We start from the raw sequence: 26,320 nt of genomic DNA on the forward strand, positions 1-26,320 counted from the left end.
AGCACAACAAGCTACGTGACAGCGAGACTGCAGTACATACGCCTGCTGTGTGACCGGTGTTTTGCTTGTTTTAGTGTGCTGATCCAATCCCACGCAGCACTCTAACAGTGTTATGCTTTATAGGAATGTGAGAGGATACTCTCCAGAGAGGAATAACGGCAGGAAAAGGAAATAGATCCTCTCACAACCGAACAGGTCAGGGCGTAAGGTTACAGTCAGCCACTCCGCGGCCGCCCGTACACCGCCGCCACTTTGAAAGCGAAGGATGAAAGAGAGACACACAGAGAGAGGACATTTCGGCAGTTTCTCTCTCACAGACTTTTTCATTTCCCATCAGTCGTTTTAAGAGAAGCTCCTGAACTGTGTCGGCCTCGAGCTAATGGATTCACTAGGGTTGATACTCGCGGCGGATGATGAGAAGGAAGGCCAGGAGATGATGAGCCCTTCGGAGGTGATAGTTTTCAAGACCTTCCATCTCCCTCTGCGTTTCAACCAAATACCAGGCAGCTCGGGGGGTCAGAGGTCTTCTCTCTGCCACGGAGACTTGAAGGGCCACTTACAAATGAAAGTTCTCCTTCCTTTCGTCATGACATTTCAAGTCAGAGACGGAGAGAGAAAGAAAGCCCCTGATTTTCATGAAACGGATGACGCGCAGATTAGTCACGGTGATCGGGCGACAGAAAGGAAGTGAAAGCAAGATCAAAGAAAGCCACTGAGTGCTGAGGAGATTGATGTATGGATGGAAAAGGGATCTGAGCCAAGCACAAGTACATGCCAAGAACATGCTCCGTCTTCTTCGCTAAGCGTCACTAATATTCTTAAAGTCAAAATTCGCCTTTTCAAGTGGAATTGAAACTGCCATATTACGCTAGAAAATGCTGATAGGAGCATTATCTGGCCTTCTAAGCGCATTCGGGAAAGGGCCAGAGTGGCAAGGAAACACTAAACCCCCTCCCCATCCAAAAAGACACTTTTGAATGAGACTGGAACTCAGCCAAATGCATCAACATTCGTCACCCTTCATCCGTATCTCAAGGGGCCTATGTCTCAGCTTCTGCTGCAAAAAGAATAACAATGCGATCCGCGAGCGTCTGTTAACGCCGCAGTACCACTGATGCCTGTTTCTCAAACACATGGTGGCCGATATCACTCACGACGAGCTTTCAATCTATATTTACCTAAAACAAAAGAGCCCAGGGCTAAAAGAAATTGGAGGCACGCCATTTTAAAATATCCCCCCGCAGCAGTTGCCATTGTGCGCTCGAGCCCGAGCTATTGTGGAAGTGTAAATGATTTTGACAGGAAGTTGCAAATTGTATAAATATTTAGCGTTTAATAAAAAAGGAGAAACAAAACAAGCGAACGCTGAGGAAAGGAAACAAAAGAAGACTAATGACAGGGCTGGGAAGGAGCCAAGTACTCGGCTGGATAAATCCAAACACAACAGGGATCTTGGTATAAAACTGGGCACAAACTGTTGCGTAAAATGACGTGGAGAACAACAGAACAACACAACACCTGGAAAGGATTCAAACGAGAAACAGCAACAAAAAATGTACAATGTAGCCACAAATCTGACACTGCATTGTAATAAAATGATTTTTAAATATTAAAATAAATAAACAAATAAATAAATGACACATTTTTCATGCAACCCAGTAACCCTGCAGGGTATGATTTCCCCTAATACAAAAAAGGAACATTCCTTAAACTCTGACATCAACCTGTAGAAAATCACTAATTTTCTTAATTTCTTTATAATTATAGTGTAGACTGAATTCCTTATTTTCAAACATTTAGCTCAGCGACACATGCTTTTTAATTTTTTTTAAAAAAGTCTTCCTTGGTGTTCCTCTGGCTCAGTGATAGACCATTGCGTCAGCAGCACCAAAGGTTGTGGGTTCGATTCCCAGGGAAAACATGTTAGGTAAAAAAAGTTAGCCTGAATGCACTGTAAGTTGCTTTGGCTAAAAGCGTCCGCTAAATGCATACAATTTATTTCATTTTCACTTTTAAATTTTCAAATAACTCTCAAGCTTATCAATTACTATAAACTAACATTTGGTACTAGATATCCCCTTTTGAGTTTATTTGAAATTTGCTATCTAGTTATACTTGCAATCTTGTTACTCATTCTGCCTTATTTTATACCCTATTCTTGGAAGGTGACAAATTATGCCAAATTAAGGCATTTTGATATTTCAGTAGAATTACTGTTTGCTATAGATCCTCTCCTTTTATTTAAACATCTACATTTTTTGTGGGTTTGCCTATGCAATGGATTAAATAATAAAAACAAAAAACTTCAAAAGTTAGATTAATTATACACAGTTATGAGGCTTGCAATTTTCCTAGTGCTACTGGAAACCCTTTGCTCTTTTATTGCTACTTTAATCACAGTCATAAAAGTTCCTGCTCATGTGCTATATAACCCCTGCAGGTACCGCAGCAGCTCTCTTTTCCCCAGGCCAACCTCCCCTGAGACAGAGACCACCGGCAGGTGTGTGAGAAAGGAAGAGACTGCCACATCTGAGAAGAAGTTGCTGGCCTGACACCACTGATCCCACCTCTATTTCTCACACACTACAATATCTTCGATTAATTATTAACCTACGATAAGATTACGATTGTTTTCTCAATTTCCCCAGTAAAGGCATATAACGTGTTCCAGCCTGACAGCCGTATATAAAACAGTAGCGATAGACAAGCTTTATTTCCCAGACAAAGGTGTGGTTGCCAGTAAGCAGCTGTGGTCTAGGTGTTCAGTCTGCGTTTAGGTCTGGTCTTTGTAGTGGTTAGACACCATGGAGTAATTTCCACATTCCCGTCAGCAGGGAGTGGGGGAGGGGGTCATGGAAAACCGGAAGTCTCGTTTCTCCTTTAGATGAAATTAATGATGCCTTCATGTGCTTTCTGTCGAGTTACTTCCCTTATGGAAATAATCACAAAACAAGCAACAACAACCGCAGTGGGGACGAGAGAGGAATAAAAAAGAGAGATGGAAAAATGGCTTATGTGGTGAGGCCCTTGAAGGGTTTTGGGGCCTCGTTCGTGGAAAGTTAATGACTGCGCAGATATTTTGATACATAGATGAAAAGAACTTTTCATTCTTTGGCTGTGAGAGAAGATATGAGATGATCTATGGCTGAGAAAATAAATAAATTAAGCTCAAATTTCATTCTTAATAGAGAAGATAAGATTTGCTCAGGGCAGAATTGGAGAAGGAAGTCTTAACAGGCAGTGTGCTGAGCTACAGTGCTCTCCCACACTCCCACTGTTTGTCTGGTCAGAGGAACACACAGCAGAATGATCGAGCGCTCAAGACAGAGAACATCACACATACACACACTTTTGCCACACAGAGACTCAGAGAGGCAGTCGTCCAGACCAGCTGCTTGTGATTACTTGTGTTTACAATGAGCATCAGGCATCTGCTGCATGTAATCCAAAACACACACAACAGAGAGAGAGAGAGAGTCTGTGGAAAAAACATGAGCACAAAAACACATTACTAAAGCACAAAAATACAAATAAAATCTGTGTATGGTCATTTTGCTGAAAATACACTCATATTAGGGAGACATGTTAATGTGAGTCAATATTATTTGAAACAACTAATTAACTAAGACAAATATTTCATTTGTGTGTTTTTATTTACACCTGTTAATGTCTTTAAATCTTTAAATATTAAGTGCTAGAAATTGCTCAAGCATGGAGGATGACTTCTATTCAAGTAACAACACACATATCACAGGCGTTTTCATTTGTAATAATAAAAAAGTTACTTGAGTACCAAATCAGCCTATTAGAATGGGTTCTGAAGGATCATGTGACACTGAAGACTGGAGTAATGATGCTGAAAATTCAACTTCGCGATCACATGAATAATTTACAATATTTTCTTCTTCATTTAAATACTTAAATAAAAAAAAGAGTAAAGTATAGATACCAAACATTTGATTGCCATTGTATTTGTGGGTGTGAAGGAATATGGTCACACATAAACACACAAAAAATCTTACAGGGATTTGCTAACCAGCCAAAATGTGATCTCTTGGTCTTGAACCTAACAACTTAGGGTCAAGTAGAATCACTTGTACCTCTCGTAGTGCAGAAATGACACTTTCCTTTTCGTTCCAGTTGGCTGCAACCAAACATATTGCTTCTTATCAAATCTCTCATCTTTCTTCAAGGTTGTGCAAGAGTTCACAACCACATTTCAGCTCAATTCAACTCAACAAATTCTCCCTCTGCTTTCAAACCAATCTCTATGACTCTAATTATAAAAAGCGCACACTCAGTATAGCAGAGTCTTCTCACATTTTGTCTGTCTCATGTTTCAGTCCTTTTTCCTAAAGGTCACTGTATTCCATACGACACTAATGGAAAGAAAACCTAAGTGCTCAAAATAAAGGGAAAAAAGTTTTATTTATGATAGCACTACATCCCCATTCACCTATGAGTCAAGACTTCAACTAATTATGCATTTTGCTGTAATGGATGAAACGTTTGTGAAACAAATGCAGTAAAATGCACCATTCCTTTATCTCTACAGCTCAGTCTTTGTCTAAACCTGGGCTTTTTTCTTATAAGAATGTACTAAGTTAATTAATAGAGAATCAAGGGGAAAATCTGTCATCATTTGGTCACTCTCTCCAACCAACCCTTGATTGCTTTATATTTACAGATTTAATTTCTGTTTTATTCTGAGAGTGTATAGAAAATATAAACGAAGATCACATGGGCATATCTGATGCTAAAACGTGAGAAACAGAGTTTTTGAGGAAAGTCAGTGATGTCATCTTTTGTCCGGTGACTCATCTGAAAACTTTTTTGTTCATGTTTCATTTCTATGCTGATTCTAAAATGATGTTATAGGAATTAAAAGGAAAAAGGGGGGAAATGCTCCACTTCATTAACTGTTCTTCTTTTATCATCCAATTATTCCTGATTATGTTCTGCAGGAATCCCATTTCTTTTCTATTACATTTTTGGCGAAGTTTGGCTTATCTGTCAGCTCAATCCCATGAGAGTGAGAGACAGGCTCTAATGGAGGAACTGCAGCCCTGGAGACCACAACATACAGTATTTCTTGACTTCACGTCCTCCATCTTTACCTCTTCTCTTCTCTTCTCTTCTCTTCTCTTCTCTTCTCTTCTCTTCTCTTCTCTTCTCTTCTCTTCTCTTCTCTTCTCTTCTCTTCTCTTCTCATTATATTATATTATACATGGCACAAAACTGTAGGATGGGCTAGGATACACAAGTGGTTTAAAAAATGGATGGATATTATAGATCTAACTTAAATGTGGGCGAAGACACTTTTGTGTTAATGTCAAAAGACATGTGTCCTATCACACTCAATGGCATTTTGGAATTACTTTGGAATTTTAGCTTGTTCTCTAAAATAAATAAATAAATGACATGACTGCATTCAATTATTAGCTAATGAAAAAAAAAATACTCTCAAGAGGCCAAATACTCATTTATGAAGACAAGCTTCTTGAGTTTTCATGGTGATGTTAATAAATTACCCTTAATAAAAGAACATGAATAAATATTGGTATTTTAAATATATTAATAAATTTCAATGTTGATTTTGAGAACATTTTTGCTTTCTCGTGTTGGCTAACCACTCAATTTCCAATGTAAAATAAATTTTATGGAGCAAAACCTATTGAGAATTTCATATCTAAAAAAGCTGTTGTGTACAATACACATAGCTTGATGCTGTCTTTTACTAACTCAACTTCAACAAGACACATCCTCTCTAAATTCCTCTTTGACAGGACGGTGTGACTATATCCAGAGCCCTCCACTTCCTGCTCAGGGGCACAGCTGTTATAAGAACCTCTATTTAACCAGAGATGAGCTCATATCCTGATAATCATGGCAGAGGGGGAGCTGCTAAAAACAGTGTCCCAATCACCAACTGGATCAGAGCCACTGGAGTTCCACTCTAACACTGCCGTCCGTATCTGTCTAGCCAGCCTCATACATGCCACACATCCCTTCAGATCTGTTCACTCTTCAGGGTTCAGATGCATCACATTTCATAGAGTACTATTCTGGGAACAGTTGTGTTTGTCAAATGTAAATGCTTATATGACCAGTGGATGAGGGTTCATGTTCAAAACACAGGCATGAGAGACTGACATTTTCAGATCTGTTCACCAGACAAAGCTGTCATTGTGTCAGAATTAAAATTACACACCACCGAACCTGAGATGATGGAAAGAGACAGACATTTTGAGGATGGATGTAACGATGAAGGAAAGAAAGTTGAAAAGCGCTGTTCTGCACCACTCAGCTCTCTTCGGCTGTATTAATATTCCACACCAAGAGTCCACACTCAAGGTTATTCTCACTCTAAATTGCTGAAGATAAAAAACTCCTTCTTATTAGCATTTGTGGGTAAAACCTGGCTAATCTTATTCACACTTATCCCTCTCGCTGTGACATCCTGGCCTCTGTTTTCACTTTTTCCTCCATCGAAAGGTCACAACCTCATTTTCATGGTATTTTCTTGCTTAAATCTGCTTACGATGCACAGTTTCTGAAAAATAAACACCGCATCAGTGGACAGTTTCTGGAAAATAAGCACTGCGTCATAGAATAGTGACATTTTATCTCTTTTATTAAAGCTGCAGTATGTAATTTTTTACCTTAAAATTATTTTTTATTTTATTTTAAATGATTCGTACTTGGTTTTTAAAAAAGTAGATACAGTATAGCAAACTGTATTTTTAAGTGTCCTGATGGGACACCCCTGGCAGAACCGATGACATTGAGTTTGGTGCATGACTTCTTGTAGTACTAACCCGTGACAGACAGGGGAGTGTTTGCTGTTATTGTAAAGGCGGGAATTCACGATTTTTGCGCCAAACTACAGACTACAGTCCAGAGACGTCGCCAATAGTTGCCAAAAGTCAAAGCCAGTTTCATAGAAAATCGTGTAGTGTAAACAGAATCAGACTTTTTAGCTTCAAACTGGATTCCATCCAGTCGGAGAATATCAAACATGTTTGATATTTTGGGCCAATTTTAGAACACATTGTTTTCATTTGTCATATGTCTCCTAGCTACAATGTGCACATTTCTGAGTTTGTTGTGATTGGAATAACTTTAAAGTCTGGTAGTGTGTGATCCTCAGTTTTTTATGTCCAGTATGATGGTCAGTTTTTCCTCTGTGACTATTACAAAGTCGGTAAGTGAATGATGTCTAGTATTTTTCAAATCTGTTTAGATTTTAAAAGTCGTAGTGTATTCCAGCCTTAAGGATAGTGTGCATCATGTTTAAAGTCTAATCCAAACACTGCTTGCAGAAGTGAAAACAATTTTCTTTTTCGCACTTTTGGGTCCTTCATACGTCACAATCTTTAAATAACCTAGTTATCTAGTGGGCTGTAAAACATTGAGATGAGATCATTAAAGGGATAGTTAAACCAAAAATGTATTTATAATGCTGTCAAATGATTAATTGCAATGAATCGCATCCACAATAAAAGTTTTTGTTTACATAATATATGTATATGTGGTGTGTATATTATTATGTATATATAATTTGATGGGAGGAGCACAAGACAGGGGATGGACGGCCCGGCATCCTGGCCCGTTGACGGTGTAAACGGGTGCGGTTCTCATCCGGATCGCGGGTCCGGCGGCTTATGTCTCTAGTGGCGCGGGAGTCCCTCATCACACCTTCCTGGACCCACGAGGAAACCAGTGTGCATGCACGGGGAAGAGACCGGTCTCCCGAGGAGAGGCACATTGGGCTTTTAAACAGGGGCAGTGATGAGGCTCCATTTCCTTCAGGTGTGCCCCATCACAGCCCTGACTCGTCCAGCACCCCTCCTATCACACACCCACTCCAGTCGGGAGCCTGGTGAAGGGCGGTGATTTAGGACGGGGTGCTGATGATAATCAGGGAGGAGGCAGCTGACTCATTACAATAAATTACAGGGGGATGATAGGCCTAACATACTATATATATATAGGTTTCATAGGGTCTGAGCATTTACGTTAGTTTGACATCTGAGCTTCAGTTTAAGAGATGAACTGACACTTACCCATGCTAGAGGTGATGTCACCATTCTCAGAATCTGTGCCGTGGTTATTATTGCCATGGTAACTATTCATCACCTCCAATTTGATCTTCTTCTTCATGGCTTCAGCAAGTGTGGCAGCTGTTAGGCCTATCAGAGTATTAAAGAGAGAGGGAGAGAGAGAAAGAAAAGGTGTTAATTCATAATCATTACGTTTTCTTAGCCTTTTCCAAAACAATTCTATCACTTCAGCTGCCTAAATCTCATGAGAATATGTGAATATGAATAACTGTTAACAGATTCACCTCACTGCTTTTCCAAAATGTGCCTCATTCAAATGCTTTTGTGAAAGCAATTATGAATATTTCACATCCCATAATTGAATTTGACAGAAGAGCACACTGACACTGTAACATTAGATGATAACAACAGGTCTATTATTACTCACAGCGTCATCCCAAAGCTACAGTCTGGCTTACATCACTGTTCTGCAGTCAGTCCATTGACTAATACCTGCGTCTATCTACCACGAGACACCAGCTCTGAAGAGCAGGCCTTGGATCAGCTGAACGAGGTGACTCTGTAAGATGAGACCTGCTCCCCCTGTCTTACGCTGATAACTCAGGCTGCCTAGCACCTGCCCATTGTCGCAAGTCTCCAATAACCCTTGTTAACTGTGTGCATGTGTGTGTACCCCCAGTGCACACATGTTATAATTCAATTAAAATTAAATTAGCTTCCCTTCATTGCACAGAGAGCTGCTTCTAGCCACGGAACTCTATGGCATGCTACTCTCTTTCCTCTTCCACTAGCTTAATAAAAAGACATCAGTAAGGCAAAATGAAGGTTGTTTTGTTAAAGTTGTTTTTAGGCTGAGATCATTCTAACATGGCCCCTGGGGAACAGTGAAAATGTTTTTGGGATGTACCTTTTTTTAATTTTATTTTTTTATTTACTAGTTGGAGCAAGAGAAACAAAAAAAGTAACTGAAAAAGAAATCTATATATTTATTAAATAATAATTTAGTAATTTACACAACTTGAAATGTTAAAATTATTTATTTATTTATTATAAATAAACTATTATTATCTTATGTTGAAATTCACTAAGCTTAATAAATGTTGTAAAAGAATAAGAATGTTCAAATAAATTTACAGAACTCCATAATACATTTTTAACAACAATATATAATTGAATGTTTACAAACATGTTTTTTTGTTGTTGTTTTTTGTATCCACAAAAGTGCACACATCAATTACCAGAGCCTGCACTGAATAAGCAGTTCATCTAAATTTGTGTTTTTAGCACATTGTTTATGAATTCCACTCATCATACATGCGCACAACCCAAGATATAAAGTTTTCAACATAACTCTTACTTATAGATTTTTTTTTACAAAATTTGTTAAAACAGGAGTAGTGTTCCTAATCTTATATATTTTGGATATACAGATTTAGGCCAGTTTGCAATACAACAAATATTGTAATAACAAGTGTATTAGCTGTAATTTATTAAATTAAGCATGTGCAATCCTAACTTCCCATTCAGTTGTGTGACAACAACCAAAATGCTGCTCCTTTAAACAAATAACATTGCATCAACTTTGGCTTGACTTATTTTTTTCATACAGACAAAAAACAAAATTATTCAGAATATGACTGTTCATCCCGAACACTGACTTTCTGAAAGTATCCATCCAGTTCCGATGTGTTTAAGATCTATCCTTTTAAAGTCTGCTCTCTAGTCTGGGCAAACTGCTCTCAAATGTAGTTCTAGAGCTTTCGTACGCTGGCATTTGCCGGCAATTCACAACAGTTATGTGCAAATATGAGGCAAGCTCTGGCAGTGAGCTTTAGGAGCGGGGTGTTTTTTTTCTCACTCTCTCAGTTGCTCTCCAAATGCTTTCACTAAATGTCAAGATCAGAGCATGAAAGCCAAGGTCCCTATTCAGCCTGTGAAGAGGACAATATCAAAGCATTCCCCACTCTCAGTCTGCAATCCACTCAAAGAGGGAAAAAACTGTCCTCTCTCTCTTTCTCTCTATCTCCCTAGTGGCCTTTGAGTTCCCATCTCTGTGGCTGACACTGATAGTGTGACCTCTGCTGAAGATAAAAGAGGCCTGTGCTATTGAGCATTTTCTTTCTCCCTCTCACTCTTTCTCTCTCCATCACCTGCTCTTTCTAAACGAGTACAAATGTAGCCCTTTTCGGGCTCTCTTTGAGAAGTCGTAACGAGCAGACCATGCACGCACATACACAAAGAGAAGGGCAGCTTAGAAGTTGGTGCATTTAGCTTCAGGATGCAGGATGGACAGAAGCTGTGATGCTTTAAACAAGAGGAGAGCTGACACCACAGAGGCTGAGGTGAACATATCTCCAGGCAAAATCTAATAGGTTTTAATCATAATATCACAACACAATAAAGGGCAAATTAGAGTTGGCAAGACGGGGCAAACCTGCATTGTGAATGTGGAAACATAGCTGTGTTTTGTTGGCTTTGGACTTTTCCACAGCACAGCATGAGTCAGATTGTTTATTTGCGTCACTTCAGATAAGTGCTGTTTAAAGTGACTGACACAGAAATATAACAGGCTTTAACTGGTCTGTAAAAATAAGCACCGAATCTCAAGCAACTGAATTAAAAAGATAAAGAAAACTGAACTGAAGTTAGTTTCTTATCCCTGCTTAACACGCAGAGAAAACTGTGAGGAAGCGATTCGTAGGCTGAACACACTACCAACCCACCCACCCACCAAAGTTTAAACATTTTGGCTCTGTAAAGCTCAAAGATTTTTTCATTTGAGCTTCCTGTAGGGTCCAGCATAGCAACAATGGCTCAGCCAATAGCGTGTGTGGGTGGAGCTATCAGTTTAACCAACCAATTGCAGTAATTGGGAAACCTATTTGAAAACAGTCATTTTTTTCTCATTATTATTATTTCAGTTGCATTTTAGAATACATTTCTGCTATGAATTTTACATAAATCACCATATTTCCTGTTTCAGCCTAAAGATGCTTGTAACTCCATGACCTAAACAAAACCACTCAATGTCACAATAAGCAAGACAGCCACAATGGTGATAAAGATTTACTTTTATTTAAAATATTCCTTTTTTTATGGAAAGTAAGCCATAATAAAAGTGACAACGAATAATTTAACCTCAGATATAAAAAAATTCTTAAAGGAAACAATTCAGTTCAAACAATATCAGAACAAATGAGTGTATTCCATGACAAATATTGTGTGATGCTGCATCACAGTTCGCATACTATCCGTCCTAAATATTATTAAAAATTATATAACTGGATGGTTTACGACTTATCACAGAAATTCAAAGTGCAGACTAATGCAAACTCTAACGGCTAATATTGACCACAACAAATTGCGCAGGAGATGAGGATTCGATTTGAGCTACAAACATGCATAAAAAGTGTTAAAAAAAACTACAAACATGGCAGATATGCAACACCAAGGGACTGGAAGAGCAAGGGGTTGGAGTGATAAATAAAAATATATATATATATGTATTTAATCCAATATGGTAGGAAATTAAATCAAACAAAATATGTATAATGTTAACTTTGACAATTTGATTGACAGGGCAGTTTAAATGGTGACAGGATGCACATTACTAAGCAACAGTGTGTCTATTAAAGACGCAGTTATGACGAAGCTTGGTTAAAGGGTTAGTTCACCCAAAAACTATAATTCTGTCATTAATTACTCACACTCATGTTGTTTCAAACCCATAAGACCTTCGTTCATCTTCGCAACACAAATTAAGATATTTTTGATGGAATCCGAGAGCTCTCTGTCCCTCCATAGACTGCAAAGCAACTGAAATGTTCCCAAGTCCATAAACGTAGCAAGGAGATCTATAAAATAATCCATGTGACATCAGTGGCTTATCCGCAATTATACGAAGCTACAAGAATAATTTTGAGCTAAAGAAAAAGAAAAAAATAACGACTTTATTCAACAATTCATCCCCTCCACATCACCCTGGTGCCATTTTAGAGAATATCCTCTGGACGTATGCTGTTCTGTGTCAGCTGCGTCACGCCAGGTCCGTTTCCTACGTTGTTGTGATCTGAACAGAAACAGCGTGAGGCAGCTGACACATAACATCATATATTTACAGATATTCTCCTGATATTCTATTAGTCTGAGGAGACTAATTGTTGAATAAAGTATTCATAAAAAGTATTCTTGTAGCTTTGTATAATTGCGGATGAGCTACTCATGTCACATGGATTATTTTACAGATCTCCTTGCTACGTTTCTGGACTAGGGAACATTTCAGTTGAGTTGCTGTCTATTCAGGTCAGACAGCTCTCAGATTCCATCAAAAATATCTTAATTTGTGATGTAAAGATGAACTAAGGTCCTACAGGTTTGAAACGACATGAAGGTGAGTAATTAATTACAGGATTTTCATTTTTGGGTGAACTAACCCTTTAATACTAACTATTTTGTTACATGTACAAAGTATGTACTTTTTCTTCACAAAAAGATAAACTATATTGTATCATGTCTGGTTAGGACACAGTGTAATTCTTAATTTAAAACATTATCTGACTACTAACTTTTCCTATTCTCCTTTTATTTTAAATTTCTCATTTGAGAAGGAATGATATTTGTTTGTTCTGGCAGTAACAGTGAGGTAGGAGCATTTCCTCATTTTCTTACCAGTGTGAGACATCATTCCTGAGGACATGAGTCCGGAGACGGAGTGGGGCAGGACGTGAGGGCTCTCGGGTGATGTCATGCTCTGGGTTCGTTTAGGAGGTCTGCCAGGTCTGGAGCTGAAAGATGGACACCAAATGTCAGACAGTTTTTTCCATTTGGTTACATGTAACAACCCATCTAGAAGCCAGCGCACTTCTTGGACATTAGAAGTTGCTGTGTAGACATCTTGGTTAATTATAATGGGAATGTTGTATTTTTGCTGCATCATGTCATTCACCTGAACTGTAGACAAGGTACAGAATGATTAGAAACTACCAAGTAGGCCTGAGGTTAGTTGTCAAATGTTCACTGCAGTAAAATGTGTGACAACTAATCCCAGTCTCCCCTAATTTTTAAAATCAAGGCATGTCTAGCACACACTCAAACACACACATTTCTGTTCAGAGTTGGACTAATCTACTATGCATACTAGCATGCGTCAGTAAATACTCTCAAGGACACTCTTTTCTGCCATCTCCAATACACCCTCCCTTATCCTTTTCTTTCTCTCTAATTAGATCACACAGTAGACTCATCTCCCTTTTCCATAATCAGCCGATTTTTTGCTCATGTATAATGCATGCTGCACACCTTGTTACCTGCTCCTGCGCATTCATGTGCAATTTAAATTTGTTGAGTTTACATGTGCTAAAATCAGCAATGGCTCTCAGAAAAACACACAAATAACATCTGCATTAACTCAAGTCTTTGTCAACCAAGTTCACCTAATTGAATCTGAATAGGAGTGAGAAAAGGTTATGGTCCATTTTCACCTGTTTGACTCAACATGATCCACCTATGATTGTTTTGATTCTTGTGTATCTTTATGTGCAACTGAATAGGTGTCAGGTATTAAGAAAACATTAATGGAAAGCTTTTACTTTTAAAAAAAAATGTCTTCATCATTTTGCTGAGCATTCCAGAAATAAAGTTCTCTATTTCATGCAGATCCTCCGCTCACACCTCCCCCGTTGCTTGTGAGCGCCAATCATCCTTCATAAAATATTAAACTCCCCGCCGTTTGCCCTTTTAAAATCTCCCTCTCTCAATTCCCTAATTGTAGTGTTTCTTTATCTGTCCACTGCAGAGAGTAAATAAATGAACAAAATAGCTATTTTATCACAGCGCCTGACCTTTGAAACGGGAGAGGATTATCACAGGTTTATTTCTCTCCCCCACCCACATACTCACAAAATAGGAGTAGGAGTGTGTGTGTTTCTGTTTCTCTTTGACAATGATGACTGCTGTTGTACATGGATGCAATTTTTTTACTGGATCTATTTATTTATTTAAAAAATAGGATAAAATTAAATCCATACATACATTGACTTTATTGTACCTCAACTAATAACATTTTATGTTTTATATATATATATATATATATATATATATATATATATATATATATATATATATATATATGTGCATCTCACTAATTTAAAATGTCTTGGAAAAGTTCATATATTTCAGTAATTCAACTCAAATTGTGAAATTTGCATATTAAATAAATTCAGTGCACACAAACTGAAGTAGTTTAAGTCTCTTTGGTTCTTTTAATTGTGATGATTTTGACTCACATTTAACAAAAACCCACCAATTCACCAATCTCAACAAATTAGAATATGGTGACATGACAATCAGCTAATCAACTCAAAACACCTGCAAAGGTTTCCTGAGCCTACAAAACGTTCTCTCACTTTGGTTCACTAGGCTAAACAATCTTGGGGAAGACTGCTGGATCTGACAGTTGTCCAGAAGAAAATCAATGACACACTTCACAAGGAGGGTTAGCCACAAACATTCATTGGCAAAGAAGCTGGCTGTTTACAGAGTGCTGTATCGAAGCATGTTAACAGAAAGTTGAGTGGAAGGAAAAAGTGTGGAAAAAAAGATGCACAACCAACCAAGAGAACCGCAGCCTTATGATGATTGTCAAGTAAAATGGATTCAAGAATTTGAGTGAAATTCACAAGGAATGGACTGAGGCTGAGGTCAAGGCACCAAGAGCATCCACACATAGACATGTCAAGGAATTTGCTGAACCCCAGACAACATCAGAGGCGTCTTACCTGGGCTAAGGAGAAGAAGAACTGGGCTGGTGCCCAGTGGTCCAAAGTCAATGTCATCTGCTGGTGTTGGTCCACTGTGTTTTTTGAAAACCAAAGTCACTGCACCCGTTTACTAAGAAACTTTGGAGCACTTCATGCTTCCATCTGCTGACCAGCTTTTTGAAGATGCTGATCTCATTTTCATTTCGCACCTGCCCACACTGCCAAAAGCACCAAAAGTTGGTTAAATGACCATGGTATTGGTGTGCTTGACTGGCCAGCAAACTCAACAGACCTGAAGGCCATTGAGAATCAATGGGGTATTGTCAAAAGGAAGATGAGAAACAAGAGACCAAACAATGTAGATGAGCTGAAGGCCACTGTCAAAGAAACTTCGGCTTTCATACCACCTCAGCAGTGCCACAAACTGATCACCTCCATGCCCCGCCAAAGTGAGGCAGTAATTAAAGCAAAAGGATCCTCTACCAAATACTGAGTACATGTACAGTAAATTAGCATACTTTCCAGAAGGCCAACAATTAACTAGAAATGTATTTTATTGGTCTTATGAAGTATTCTAATTTGTTGAGATGAATTGGTGGGTTTTTGTTAAATGTGAGCCAAAATCATCACAATTAAAAGAACCAAAGACTTAAACTACTTCAGTCTGTGTGCATAGAATTTATTTAATACACGAGTTTCACAATTTGAGTTAAATTACTGAAATAAATTAACTTTTCCACAACATTTGTTTATTAAGGTAAACTATATATATATATATATATATATATATATATATATATATATATATATATATATATATATATGATTTAAAAATAAAAATCACAACCGTATAAAATTAACATGAATAGAAAGAGTGCTTTTCTAAGAATCTTGCAAATTTCTAAACCTGGATTCTTTAATGAACAGAATTTTATTTCAACTCATCCTAATACATGTCTTCTCGTGAACTCTCTCTCTCTCTCTCTCTCTCTCTCTCTCTCTCTCACACAAACACACACACACACACACACACACACACACACACACACACACACACACACACACACACACACATCTGTGCTTCCAGATATGAGATCCAGGTGGATTTCATTCTGTGATCTTTCCAGCTCAACTTTACCAACAACCAGTTAAAACCCATGAGGTTTTGTGTTTTATGTCCACACAAACATGATCATCTTCTGTCCGGCATTGCTGCCTTGATTCAGTTCACAATAACAGCAAACTCTGAGAGACGTGCTCCAACTCTAGTGCTAATGATGCAGCTCTGATGAAGGACTGTCTTCTCTCTTCCTACAGCCACGCTGAACGCCTAACAGGCTGATATTTTTAATAATTCCTAATGGGGTGATATTTTAATTAAACTGATACTGATGGAATCAGATTAAATGTGGTTAAGCCGTGCAGTGGAAATGACTCAAGAAATTCAAAGAGAGATCAGCAGATAAGACACCATTTTAACTCTCTCTCTCTCCCTGTATGATTCATTAACTATGACCCCCTTCTGTTCACAAAATGAAGAGTTTTTTTATCACTGCAATTTTTCTAGATACTTCATTTAAGAGGACAGATGTGCACAGGAAACAAGACTTAAGATTAACATGGTAGTCTATGAAAATGTGAGTCGGAGGGGGAGAGAGAGAGAACAAAAATGCAATGTACAACTCAGGGTGCCTTTGAGGACATTTAATTAAAATCTAATCCTGCATTCATTAAGGCTCACATAAATTAAGCTGTCATTCATAAGATTTATGGATTCTCATTTGCATACCACATACAATTCATCAATTACTGGGGTATGAAAGGGGCACAACCCCCTCTGGGCTGCCCACTGCCACAAACAAAAGAGAGGGGGGGGCAGAAAGAATTAGAGGATGAAGGGGGGGGGGGGGGTCTAATTCTCCTCTATTCCACTGACAAACATTCAGATGTACTTTTCAATTATTATGTCCGATGCAAGCAGTAAACAGGGACTCTGGGTCCACACACAGCACAAAGAGATAAGAGAGGGCAGTCAGAGCAGGACGTACTGTATTTCACAGAGGAAACTGATTACTTTAGATTACACAAACAGAAAAAGGAACTAAGAGAGATAGATACCTCAGTCCCCTTATCTTTATAATAACTACCTGTTTCACTGTAAAGCTGTCGTTCTGGATAAGCTGGAGAAACCAAACAAATAAAAAAAAAAAACGAGAAGCCGAGATGACCATATTAATATTCAGGGTTAATGAAGCGAAGAATAAGAGAGTGTAGTGTGTGTATGTGTGTGTGTTTGTCTACCCATTAGCAGAGACTCTTTCTGACAGGTGAATTTCATCATAAATAGTGAATTTGTCCACTCCTTTTGCAGTATGGAGGGTGTTTTGCTAGTTTTTGTAAGTGTCATCTTGGACTTGCTCAATTGGGGTTTAAAAGACAATAAATATTCAGTAATATTATCGATTTTATGGCACTGATGCTATCTGATGAGAACGAGACACGAACTGAATTGAGCTGAATAATGACACTACTGTCTTTTGTAGAGCCAACTTTGAAAATGTTTCATAACTGGTAACCTTTGCAGCGTTGACACTATTAGTGAACTGAATTATAACTGAATTGAGCTGAATAATAATACTATTGTGTTCTAGAGTTTGTACACTGAAAAAATTCAGAAATTGCTAGGAAATTTCACAAACAAAGAAACTACAAGCAACAAACTGAATTAAACATGAAATTATGAATTAATATTTTCTTGTGAAATGACTGCAGTCATCTTTTGCTTTATTTACAGCTTCAACAAATCATGTTTTCAATCATGTGGGCTGAATCGAAGTTGTTTCTATTGCACAGTAAAAGTTACTTTAAAGATAAATTTCTACCTTATTTTATTCAGTTGGTGTAAAATAAAGTATTTAGGTTGATACGACATTACTGAATTGTATCTTTGACTTAAAACTAGGTAAGTTAGATATTACCATTTGTATCATGTCTTCTGTAAAGCTGTTTTACAGTTGAAATTGTATTGGTTTCATAATGAATCAGTTTTGCTAAACAAATACTGTTTATTACTGTAATCTGTATTGTGTAAAGTGCTATAGAAATAAATGTGACTTGAATCTTACTTTTGAAAACTTTTTACATTACCTTACATTTAATATGAATTGAAGACAGCTTGAAACAAATGGAAAAAAACATTTAGACTGAACTGCTCTTTGATGAAAAAAGCCCAGCTGAAAGGATAAGAGCAAACATCCTTTATTCTGGGCTCAAACAGGAAGTTCCTTCATGATGGGGCGTAATCAGAGCCCTTATCGCAGTGAAAGACTAAAACCCAAACAGTCCACTGTTTGTGTTTCAATCTGCGGCTCTATGTGATGAATGAAATGTAAATAAGTGTTGTGGCCCCCACAGGGGAACGAAGAAAGAAGGGGAGAGAAAAAGACAGACAGAGACTTAACATCTGTCCCAAACACACACACACACACACTTTAACATTCTTGTTCCCAAAGCATACAAGCACACACACAAATATCCACATGCACAGGAAATAACAGCAACGGAAAAAAGCCGTACTCTAAACATTTCACAAACAGACTGCTTCCTCAAACAGATGTACACATTCACACACAAACAGCCACACCAATAAACTTCAACAAGATCAGGATTCGGTGTGTTACTGTAATATTTTCTTTTCATACGTACTTCAGCCAGCCAGCTGGCCTTAACAAGACTGTTGACATCATAAACAAAAACTCATATTATACTAATAACAGATTATACGCAATTACAAATTAAAACAACTGATGAAATTACATTTCATTTACCGTACATAGCTCCAGAGCTTCAGGAACTACGAGAATCCATTATTTTATATCAAATATTAATCAGAGAACCATGAAAATACTCTCAAATGTGTTGATGGGAAAGAAAAAAAAAAAGACAGTCTGAAGAATCGAATAAATGTTTTAAGCTGAACTGCAGCATGTAAACAGGCGGAAATGAACGATGAGCAAAGGATGAGTGTAACAGAGTCATTTAGTAGTTGTTGACTTGTCTTGTATGTTAGTAAATATGTACCATATGAAGTGAACCATTACACCATCTTGTCTTGCTTTTGTTTAAGATATTATACGGTCGATTAAAAACATGTCAGGGTAAGCTGAAGTTCAACTAGTTTTGAGAGACTTCCAAATGATTGCCATCTTTTGGCTAAATAGGGTTATCGGGTTCGACATGCACATTTACAAACTGTTTGAACTGAAATGTGTGTTGGCAGTGTGTGTACACAACCACACTATGATTCTAAAAATCAACCCAGATTTTTTTTTTTTTTGTTTGTTAAATAATTTCCCCTTTCTCAAATCGAGCCGTTCTCAGATGTCTGTGTGACGTCACAAAAACAGGCCCCTCTTACGATAGTTTGATTGACAGTAGCGTTTCGGAGCACATCAAGAAACACATCAGGAGTTCAGACTAAATATTATGAGCTTTGTTTTCTCTACTTTATATCAGGTTTTGATTTTATGAATATGGCCACCTTGTTACCAAAATGTCGAACATGTCTAAACACTTATTTGTCTGATGTAATTTATCAAAGAAGATGAAGAAGAACACATCAAAATTAAACAGAAATGCCAAAATCAGCAACAGGCTTCCATATTTAGCTCAAATTCTGTCTATCTGTCGGTCAGTAAAATTTGGTACCAAATTTTGGTTTGTGTTTACTGATGAAGAATTCCTATTAAGGACAGAAAATTAAACACATTTATTTATTAGATCATTTTTCAATAATTTAGGTAATGGGGAAAATGGAAACATTATGTTTACTTAGAAAGAATCCAAATGAAGACCTACTATGTGCGTATCACAAGTTTAGAGAACACTTAATTGGTTTAGTAAACGGAAAATTTAAATATTATGCTTTAGGTAGTTAGAAGAACATATCACTCCCATCCTTGTTTCATTGAATTGGCTACCTGTAAAATACAGAATTGAGTTCAAAATGCTGGTCATGGTATTTAAGGTCCAAAATCTGTGGAATAAGCTGCCACTAGCTATCAGAACGGCACCGACTCACAATATCTTTAGATCAAAATTAAAAAATTTATTTACCCTCTATGGCATTTTAAAATCAGCGTTGCTTTAGGACCTATATTATTCTGTAACATTATTCCTGTACTAATCTTTTAATTTTGATGTGCTATTTTCTATGTGTACCTTGTCAAGCACTTTGGGCAACTTTTGTTGTATTTAGATATATAAATAAAATAAAATAAATTGCTATGTAAATACAAAAAAAAGAAGAAAAAAAAAAAAGAAGCAACAGTGAACTGAATGTCAGTTAAACAATATGGGCCAGTTCTACTAACAACTTAACGTCATCGCAAAAAAGTGAAAGTGAAAGTGAAAGTGACATTCAGCCAAGTATGGTGACCCATACTCAGAATTCGTGCTCTACATTTAACCCATCCAAAGTGCACACACACACCGCAGTGAACACACACCCAGAGCAGTGGGCAGCCATTTATGCTGCCGCAAACGGGGAGCAGTTGGGTGTTCAGTGCCTTCCTTAAGGGCACCTAAGTCGTGGTATTGCAGCCCAAGATTCGAACCCACAACCCTAAGGTTAGGAGTCAAACTCTCCAACCACTAGGCCACTTCCCCCAACCAAACCATCTTTTGGCATTAAAATTGTACTGCAGAGATTAAATAGCACTGAAAAGGCATGGACACAGTTATTTTTGCACTTCACCTTATTGAATATGAACATTTGCGCTCGTCAAATTACTGGCATTTGCGCTATTATTTAACAGCCAAAAAAGCATGTGTATTCACACCACACCAGGAAAGTCTTTACTTACTTTGGTCCAGACCAAATACAATGTTGCTTTTTTTTTGTTTGGTGCAGTTTGCTTTCAAACTTCCCTTTTTGTAAGTGAACCAGAAATTTCAAACAAAACAACATGTGTGCTAAGGACATCCATTCATTGGACAGAAATTCTTAAGCAGGGAAAAGCAGGAGGAAATGTCAAATGAGACAATGTCATCTGATGTTGTAACAAGGATTTTGCGAAGATTAAAAGTGCTGCAAGACAGTTCTGGCGGGGAGAGAGCCTGCTCTTATGTGCGTCTACCATGGCATACTAATAATGGCACTGCGCAGAAGATGGATTAGGTATATAGAAAGCGAAAGTGAAACTAAAAAAAAACACTGCACATAGGAAAGCAATTTCGGGCTTTCGCAAGTGTCCACTTACTACACGACCACCCATAAACACATTATACAAACATACTGTTTACCAAGCCATGTTATTTTTTATTTGCTTCAGGGAATAGAAAATGACTTGGAACCCTCTAGGAGTCACGCAATACCAAGTCTATCAAAGCTTATAGCAAACCTTAGTTTTTTGGCCTAAGGTATTTTTCAAGGTACTGTGGCTTCTCTATTTCTTTATTCTATTTGCGACTATGCTAATTTTGCATTGGTCATATGTAAATGAGATGTTGCGTCTGGTTTTTTTTATTTGCTCATTGTTAGTAAATCACCCACAGACATTTCCCTGGATCAGATACAATTTTCTGTGTTTTTGCATCCGTAGCATGCATTTTGATAGGAAAGGATGACGAATATGCATATGATAAGAAATGCATATGTTAAAAAATGTGTTGCCGTACGTAGGCTTCGTGTACATATGATATTCATCTACCCCACAACATATGCACGCCAAAGTCCATTTTTGTGTATCAGTACCACGAGTTTTCATTTTTATTTGGCGTACTATTTATATGCTTTCATAAGATCGGGTTAGACCCTAATGATATAAAAGTGCATATTATTTGTGGTAAGAGGCAAGTAACAAAACAAAACTTGGGAAAAGAGAGAAGGCAAGTATTTTATTAACAAAACAATAAAGCGTACATCTTATGAACCAACTGAATAATTAAACTACTTTTTTCTCTATTTGAAAAACTGCTATGCATTGCATCAGTTCACAGGTCAGTTTGATCAAACTGTAACCAGGGAACAATTCAATCTCATCTCTGGCAGATGTTAAAAGGTTAATTGTAAAAGTCTATTTCTCCCGTTCAGGTTCTTGCAGCTCTTTAATTTGCTGTTATTATTGTCTCTCATTACAGAAGAAGCCAACAGGGACCTGACAGGTGACATCCTATCATCCGAGGGAGGGTTATAAAGCTGCTCCTCTGGATTACTAGAGGAATTTTAAGACCTATATAAGCCAGTGTTTCCTTCATGTTAATGCTTAAAGAACTTTAGGATTTACCAAGCAGAGATAAAAGAGCATATTTCCAAAAAAATTAAAAAAGATGAACTTGCTATGAATGAACACGCTAAGTTCCTTCTCTCTCAAAAGTTACACGGGACAATTAGTAGAAAGCTATTTTTTTAAAAAGCAAATATGAAAAAATTGTAATTTCAGTGATGCATAACACTGAAAAGCAAGAACCATAGCACTAGATTGGCATAATAAATTTATTGGAGTTCTCAATGAGTGTTTTTCCATCACAGAACAACACTGTGGTCTGGAACAAGAGTAATAAAAGCCAGTAACACCTGCCATTTATAGGGACAATAGCTCGGCTGTGTACTCACCTCTATATAGGACATAATCTAAGTCGTGTCTTGTGCATATGTAGGTCATTTAACATCCCACTGCCTCTCCTCTCCTCCTTTTGTCCTTCATACAATAAAAGTCCACAACAAAAATAGTCATTTTCACATGCTGGCATATAAATCACTCGCTTTTCTCTCTCTCTGTAGCTTTTGGCAGATATGGGCCGCGTGTGTGAGTGTGTGTGTGTTAACTTTACCTTCTCACGGGGACTGTTTAAAAGCACTGCCACTTTCTTTTGACCCTCAGTAAGAAGAGTTGTGTAAAAAGATGAGGTGAAATCGACACAACCATTACACAGGTTAATCTTTTCCTCGTTCCTTAGTATCCATTCTGTCTCTTTTTTTTAGCAATGTGCTGCACTGTGATCTCTCTATCTCTATTTTCGTCTGTTCTCCACATTTTCGGGAGATGCTAAATTTCCTCCTCTGTCCTTTCTACACTAATCAGGTCACAGGCGTGAAGGAAGCTTTAGGCAAAACCTTTATGTGTTACTGCTGCATTATCCTGTTCTACTTAAAGAAGCGCTACTGTACCTCTAAGAAGACAGAAAAAGTGAGCGAGAAGAGAACGAATAAAAGTTTATGGCATCATAGTGGTGTTCACTTTCTTTTTGCATTCCCATGCACTTTGTTTACACATGGCTTGTTAAAGGGAGTTTTCCCACAAATGGATACTTCCGTTTTGCCAGCACAGAATATTCTGAGTTCAGTACAAGTGAAGCTCATTCAACAGCATTTGTGGCATAAAGCTGATTCCCACAAAAAATATTAAGACTTTTCTTTGGTTACAAATATGCATGCACTTCGGTGTAAGTAAACACAGCAAATAATTATCTTTTAAAATGTTGATCTTATAATTTTATTATTTTGCATTGTCATGGCAAAGACAATTCAGTGTTTGTTTGGTATCACTGAGATATTAATATTTTAAACAGTTTTTTTATTTTAATATGTTCCATTTTCATTTCAATTTAAGTAAAAATTTTAGTAATTTAGATGTTTTTATTATTTTAATTCTTACAATTTGTCTGTTTTGTTTTTATTCATTATATTTCAGTTCCAGTTCATGCATTTTCCACCTTATTTCCTTCTCTCTGACTTGTCCCCTCTCTCTCCTGGACACCTAACCCACAGAGTTTAATACAGAGATTTAGTCTACTTCCCACCAATGCACTTCACAGACAGCTGCATCCTACACGCCACGTTTCCTAGATACATCACAAACAAAATGTGTTGCTTCTTGATTTTTGATTGGTTCTAAACATAGCAGTGATTGTCAAACCTAGATACAGCAATATAGCCGTGTCATGTTCTCCCCATGGTCTGGACATCTCAATTAGTTTTTGACATTTTTGACTGAAGAATCTCATTAGTTTCAAAGCCAGAGGGGTGAAACTGCTTAATCGTGAAGCTTTGTAACACTTTTCAGACCCTCACTTCTTACAGTAGATCACAAAGAATGTCAATTTCTCTGATAACATTGAGATTAACCATGGAAATGTCATCTAATGTTGTTGTTTTTATATATATAAATATATATATATATATATATATATATATATATATATATATATATATATATATATAGATAGATAGATAGATAGATAGATAGATAGATAGATAGATAGATAGATACTTCTAACTATAAATCAGCTAGAGCTGTTTGCTGCTGTTCTTTAACCCAGTTTACTGAGCCTCATGTCATTCTACACTCATAAGACTTCTGTTCATTTTTGGAACACAAATAAGATATTTTTAATAGTCTCTTTTTATTTTTGTCCATCCATTAAAAATCCACTAAACCAAAGCTATCACACATCACAAAGCAAACTGAATTATTTATAATCATATACAGTATAATATGATAGTCATACATAATATAATCCAGTTGGTGTTCTGATGTGTCAAACACTGTGTTTACCATATTTAATGCTCTCGACACATGTGGATGAGTGAATGCTTTTCAATCTTTTTTGACTTGACTCATTTAGTTTTTTAGTCATTTTTAATGCATGAACATTTTAGTTGCATGGGTTCTCAAATGATAGACAAAAATAACAAGAACATAAAAATATCTTAATGTGTGCTCCCAAAGATAAATGTAAGACTTGTGGATTTAAGCTCTGGCATATTTCATGTCATGTTGTATTTATAAACAAAGGTGAATCAGAATTTTGACCGACTCTATAATCATGATCATCACTTTAATGTCACTTTAAAAATCAATGTGAGAATCTCATGTGGGATTAAAAGTTTGGCAAGTGTTTCCAGAGGCTGAACTAATACGACATGTGTGGGCTTTTCATACTAATTGTTAACACACTGTTAATACTTTAACCTGGGTTAGTAATTAATCCTTGGGGTAACCATGAGATTTCACACTGTAGATTCGAAATCAGTGGAGAAATACAGCATGCCTGAAGCATGCAACTAATAATACTTCATACTTTAATACTTGCTTGTCCAGCAGTGGAAAGGTCCCTACTGTGAATCTGCTCTAATTTGATCTTTTCTGAAACATACTAGAATAATAATAATGTTTCTTCATTATTAAAGAGATCAATCACCCAAAAACAAAAAAGAAAAAAGAAAAAAAAAACGGAAAAAAAAAAAAAAAACGGTCACCATTAACATGTCATTCCAAACCTGTAGGACTTTGCTTAAATTTCAAAACACAAATTAAGGTATTTTTCATAAAAACCTAAGTGGTATCTCTCCCTGTCCCTTTTGTTTCTGTCACATGTGCATCACATTCTAGGATAAACCTTGCTTGTTCTTGTGCCTTTTCTTATCTCCTCACAAGACTTGGATCAATCCACTTGATTCATTTTTTTTTAGTTACCTGGACTTGGAGGGACAGAAACCTGCTGAGTTTCCATTATACTTATGTCACATGTTGAGTATTGAACTACTGAATACCAGAGATTACCTCATTAAAACGCATGTATATTTAATGAGCTAAATGCAGGGACAGTTTATAGTTGGCCGTCTGTTGTGGAAGAACTTCCTGTAACATTTTGGCTTTTCCTTTTTCTTACTCACTGTCAAGAGACTGTGTTCTTTGGACCATGTTATCATTCCAGTTAGTATGTTTGTTTTTTATTCAAAAATGTCTAAGCGTAATATATTTCCATAAGGTTTTGTTCTCAAACTGTTTGAAAAATCGACACTAAACCCTACTTTAAATCCAACCGATAGTGTTTCCAAAAGCAAACGTGAGATGAAAAAGAATATGTCGAATCAACTGTGCCATTTTAGTTTACTTCTACTAGTCTGAGCTCTTTTATTGTGACTCGTGTTACACGGGACTCGCTTTACACATCACTATTGCAATGCTGTACCAGGTGAGCTACCGAGCAAGTTTACTACATCAGAAAAGCCAAATATATGGAGATAGTGGTAAAAGTGTTTTTAGATCATAACAATTGTGAGGAGATACCCCCTGACAATGTAGAGTGCTTTGAGTGCTTAGAAGCGCTACATAAATGTAAGGAATTATTATTATTTACATAGTGTTGTGCAAGAAAATAAGCCTTTATTAAATTATAATCTACCCCTGTAATATTAAATTGTGTAAAAAGGAAATACAAAAAAAGTTGTGGTTTTACTGCCACGAGTGTTTATTTTTAAGTTTGGGAAATTGCAATGAATTGCATATACACAGAGGTATGTTTTTGTTTTGTTATATTGGTTTTAAAAGAATGCAGGCAGAGGCACATTCTTAACAATGAGCCTATCCTGATTAAATATAAAGAAAAAGTAGAGCAGCATTCTAAAGAATAAACTGAAGCTCACAGGGTTTCTATCACTTCCTGTTATTCCGTATCCAGGTGTTTTTCAGCATTAAATCATCCTAAACCTCC

The 26,320-nt window shown here is 37.1% G+C and overlaps 1 protein-coding gene across 1 annotated transcript in view; it reads right to left on the reverse strand.

The window, feature by feature from the left end:
* dachc (dachshund c) overlaps window positions 1-26,320 on the reverse strand; it is a 54,560-nt gene that overhangs the window by 19,593 nt on the left and 8,647 nt on the right. The window contains exons 2-3 of the mRNA XM_052546331.1: window positions 12,732-12,847; window positions 8,067-8,192 (exon numbers count right to left, since the gene is read on the reverse strand). Of these exons, the coding sequence (XP_052402291.1) occupies window positions 8,067-8,192; window positions 12,732-12,847 (242 nt within the window). The remainder of the gene's footprint in view (window positions 1-8,066; window positions 8,193-12,731; window positions 12,848-26,320) is intronic.

Source organism: Carassius gibelio, chromosome B1 (assembly GCF_023724105.1).
Source record: "Carassius gibelio isolate Cgi1373 ecotype wild population from Czech Republic chromosome B1, carGib1.2-hapl.c, whole genome shotgun sequence".
NCBI lineage: Eukaryota > Metazoa > Chordata > Actinopteri > Cypriniformes > Cyprinidae > Carassius > Carassius gibelio.